We start from the raw sequence: 5,000 nt of genomic DNA, 5'->3' as shown, positions 1-5,000 counted from the left end.
CCTTTGAAACATGACATTAAGTCCACTGTTTTTATCTGGCGCCTGTGACCTTACTAAAGGGGTACTGTGGCATGTGAAGGTCTGTGCTTGGGGGCGATATCTTCCATTTGATTCATTTATCATCGATTGATTTTTTTTCTTTTTTTTTCTTGTTTTGCGTTTATAAGGATTTGGGGTCAATTTTTCCTTTTTTCTTGTTTTTAATTTATACGGATTTTGGGTCGATTTTTTCATCTTTCTACATAACGGTGGGTGCGAATTCTATACTCTACGTACTATTTGGAGACGGATTGTGTAATACGCTTGGAAAACTTGGTACTCAACGAATTATTATTGTTATTTTCATTTTATATACTTTATTCTCATTTTTTTCATTGTACCGAACGGGACTGGGGCACATTTCCAGTCATGTAGAAAAGGTGTGAAGGAGAATGAAAAATCTTCCCTATTCGAAACGTCAAATATATCACGTATTGTGAAGATATTCGTCTTCATTCATAATTTTTTAACATTTGCCAACACGAATACGGTTCAACATTTATCATGAATTCCAACTGAACACACACACACATAGACACACACACACATACATGCCCAAAACGAAAGAACAAAGTGTTATGCGAATATAAAAGCAAAAAATACACCAATAGAGGTTCTTGCGTGCCATTGCGAGTCATTTCATGCCGCAACTTTCGCTCCACAAAGTGAAAGATAAGCTTTCCAATGTTCTTCAAAATCCGTTTACATGAAAATCATTAAATTTCTTATTATCTTTTGATTGACTATCATCTATATACTGCAGTCTGAAGATTTTTTTAAAAAGGTGTTTGTATATTTAGATGAATGATATTACAGACATCAACGCATGTGTATGGCATTTAAGGTGACATGCATCTAAGGTTTAATCCATCTGATAGTCTAAACCGACAAAGTGTAGACAAAAAAATAATGTTTTATTGTCTGGAATAATATAGGAAGTATGTGGCTAACATTGCAGCCAAAATATTCTTTGTATTTGCCTCTTCAACAGCTTTTGAGAATAAGGGGAAAGGAGACAAGGAAACATTATACATCTAAATCAATGAGATTTTATTGATAATGATTTCATTCCCGGAGCAGTTTTCGATAGACAGCGTGTTTCATCATTCTTAAACTTTACGATAATTAAAAACGAATTACCACTCTCTCTCTCTATTTATCTATCTCTATACCCCACTCCGGATGTAGATGGATAGATATTCTTTCTCTCTTTGTGTGTGTGTATATATATATATATATATATATATATATATATATATATATATATATATATATATATATATATATATATATATATATATATATATATATATATATATATATATATATATATATATATATATATATACATACATATATATATATATATATATAGATAGATAGATAGATAGATAGACGTAGATATAGATATGTGTGTGTGTGTGTGCAAATATAAATACATATATGTGTGTATGTGTGTGTGTCCCATCCCGCTTCTCCTCCTGGCAGACATGCAGATCAGCGCGGTGGTGGCGATGGCTCTCCTGCTCGGCTCGGGCACGGCCTGCTTCATCACCAACTGCCCCCCCGGCGGGAAGCGCTCCTCGCCCTCGGCTCAGCTGGGCAGCGTTCGCACGGTGAGGAGGCGCCGGAGAGCTCGGCCTCGAACGCCCAAGCTGGCGGCTCTGGAGGGTAGTTTTGTACTCTGAAGATAAGGATTCATGTTTAATTTTTTTTGGTATCTGGATATTCATGGATGGACTTATAAAGGCTAGAATCCTTGTTTTTTTATGTTTACTGTTAGTAAAATTTTATATATTTAAATAAATTTATCTAATCTCAGCTATCTGCACGGTAGGTAGAGACAATGTGGACCTAAAATGATATAAAAAGTGCACGATTGCCGTTGATTGATGATTTTGGCAACAATTGCGACCGAGATGTCATGTTTTTGAACCAAACAATATGTATTTTATGCATCTACGAAGAATCCGCAGCCTGTTGAAAAAGAAATAACAATATAAATCTTCTCTTCCCGCCATCCTTCAACTCCTCCCCCACCTCGCCGCCTCTGCAGTGCGCACAGTGCGGCCCGGGACTGCAGGGCCGCTGCATGGGCCCCGACATCTGCTGCGGACCTGAGATCGGCTGCTACATGGGGACCCGCGAGGCCTTCCTGTGCCGCAGCGAAAACCTGGTGCCTGTGACCTGCAGCAACGACGACCTGAAGGCGTGCGGGAGGCAGCGTGAGGGGCGCTGTGCTTCCTCCGGCGTTTGCTGCACTGAAGGTAGCTTTTCATGGTTTCTTGGAACTCTATTTGGCCAAACGGTTTCATGGTGAATGATCAGTTCAAAGGTTAGTTATTAGGTGTTAGAACATCACCGTTGTCGTCATTTTATTCCCCTCCAAATCGTAAGCGATACGACTCCCAAAGTTAAGGTTTTCCCGAGTGCAAGTTCTCGATAAATGCTTAAATTAGATGCTATTCTAATGAATAATACCACTATCCTTCTTCGTTTCCCAGTGAAGTGTGAATTCGACATCAACTGCGTGATCGAGGGCGTGGACAGACACCGATACTCCCTGTTAGACACTCTAACCGAAGCTCAATGGAGGATCTGATCTGGCCTATCAGGTCAACCCAGGTCACCCACGTCAGAGTGCCGGACACGTGAAACCTCTTGGTAGCGTCGTTCGTACCTGTCACAGACTTATTTATTTATCATTTTCCCCCAACTCGGTCCTTACAACACACACAGTTATTAAAATAGCCTGCCACGAGAAAATGGTCAATAAATTATACCATATTATCATCCCTTAGGTATACATGTCAACGACGAAGCTCAGAAACATGACTACATAGTGTTAGATTCTAAGGTTGTTTAGCGTGTTAGATTTAGAATCCGTGCAGGGGTGTGAGGAGGGAAGGTCCTCTGCTCTCCTGTGGTGCTGGCTGGATGTCCCTCCTCCTCCGCGCTCTCTCGGGGGACTCAACTCGGCGTCAGATATGTGTTTACATGGTTGAATAAATGAAACTATCTTGCTATCGTGGTCAGTTATTTCACCCAGGTATCTTGATGCATGGTCGAAGCAATGCGATGGTCTGAAAGATTATTACGTGTTTGTTTCCAAACATTTCATATCACCTATCTGTTTTCGGCCATTAGTAATTTATGTTATCAACCTGAACAACAACAGTATCTCTATTTCTTTCTGCAATAAGCAGAATTATATATTATCTTCTCGATGTCCTAGTTTGCAGTGACATTCACCACCACCACTAACAATACGAAATCGTGTTCTGATTCACATCATATTTTAGTTGTCGAGGATTCACGACAACTTTTTAGGTGTTTCGTGGACTGAAAACAAATATTGCGATCGGGAAGTGTTGATAGTGTTACCAGACACAAACTGCCTGTCCTCCCATTTTCTCTTTGATTTCTATAATTCATATATGAATTCCGTCTCTCTTTCTGTCTGATTGATGAAACTGCTGGATCATCTGAATTTTATGCTTCATGCTAAAAGTATTTCACTCCAAACATGCTCTCCTACACCTCAGTTACTTCCACAGTCAACCGAATCTATGTCAATCTCGGTCGATTCTGTGCAATGCAGGATAGCAGCATCGGTCTACCGCCTGGTGACGTCATCAAACCTTCCCGCGTTTTTTTCTGATTCAAATTTGATTTTGTGGCCAGGCGCACTGCATATGGGCGACTTACACCAAAAGTGCTTGCCAGATTAAATTCATACATTGAAGAAAACTATGAAATGAATATATTCAAATATCTTTTGGCAATACCAGCGTAAAAAGGTTAACATTTTTCACTGTACAATATACCTAGGGCTTTTATAACAGACGAGGAAACTTAATTTGACATGATCAATGATAGTAGGATGAGAGGCATACTTAAGGTAATAGTTTTGTGGCAAAAGGATGCTCTCACGCAATAAATAGTTAATGGTAACTCTGCATTCTGTAAATGAAGACAAACATTTTCATTCAATATATTCGCAGATCCACAGGGAAGATAAAGCTGGTCTTGGTATTTAGCATTAGCTTTCCTATTGGTGATTCATATACAGAATAGCTAAAAAAACAACAACACAAAAACGGATATGCAATTCAATCCACTGTCTATAAATGTCATAGACTTTTATTAGGTCTATAGTCTTGTCATGGTTATACCAGTGTCATACAAAGTATCCTATAATCCTACCAGCATAAAAAAAAATAATTTTTTAAGGAGTAAAATGCTACAAAAGAGCGGCATATCATGTTTATTTATTTGTGTGAAAATATTTTTTGTTATTGTTTTTGGACGCTTGCCAGATTTTTAAATTATTCCGAAAAATTGAAGGTTGGTCTCATCTTACGTGAAATTTAATAAGTTTTCAGAATATAACCTCCTTTTTTATTCTCTAATCATTACGTCAAATTGTCGATTTTCTAAGGTAATACGTAAAAATATAATATTTCGGTCGACATCGAAAAGGGCTGCTACCACCTAAAAAACAGCGGTCGGTCCTTGAAATTTTCAGGGGAGAAGCGGGGGCCGAGGAACTCCTTGGAAATGTGTTTAACTCAATTTCGGCAAGATGGGCGAAAAATGGCGAAAAAGACTAGACGGTCTCCTTAAGGCACAATTTTTAACCGGAACTATTAATCTAGCAATCGAATTGTGATATTTCCTTTTATGACATTTTGCATTTCTGACAAAATCTGTGGGGCAACGATGACTTACTAGACCCTACTTTATCGCCATCACCCTGAATAAATATTAATGGAAACTACAAAACGAATATACACCTCAATAATCTTTAACTTATTTATACAGCCGAAGAAATATCCACACCAGCAACCCTAGACTGAATTATAAAAGGACAAACTGACCGAAAGAAAGTAATAAGTGGAAGGAAAGTATAGAGAATGAGAATGAAAAGAAAGAAAAGAGAAAAGAGAGACGGCGGATAG

General features: G+C 38.4%; 1 protein-coding gene across 1 annotated transcript in view; it reads left to right on the top strand.

Annotated features, from left to right (window-relative positions):
• Positions 1 to 3,138, top strand: part of LOC113817914 (oxytocin-neurophysin 1) — a 4,978-nt gene extending 1,840 nt beyond the window's left edge. Inside the window, exons 2-4 of the mRNA XM_027370037.2 lie at positions 1,528 to 1,655; positions 2,096 to 2,306; positions 2,544 to 3,138. Of these exons, the coding sequence (XP_027225838.1) occupies positions 1,530 to 1,655; positions 2,096 to 2,306; positions 2,544 to 2,641 (435 nt within the window). The 5' untranslated portion in view covers positions 1,528 to 1,529 and the 3' untranslated portion in view covers positions 2,642 to 3,138. The remainder of the gene's footprint in view (positions 1 to 1,527; positions 1,656 to 2,095; positions 2,307 to 2,543) is intronic.
• The last annotated feature ends 1,862 nt before the right edge of the window (positions 3,139 to 5,000 follow it).

This window comes from Penaeus vannamei, chromosome 21 (assembly GCF_042767895.1).
Source record: "Penaeus vannamei isolate JL-2024 chromosome 21, ASM4276789v1, whole genome shotgun sequence".
NCBI classification, from domain to species: Eukaryota; Metazoa; Arthropoda; class Malacostraca; order Decapoda; family Penaeidae; genus Penaeus; species Penaeus vannamei.
The sequence above is the reverse complement of the archived record's forward strand: the minus strand, read 5'-3'. Positions and strand labels throughout refer to the sequence as shown.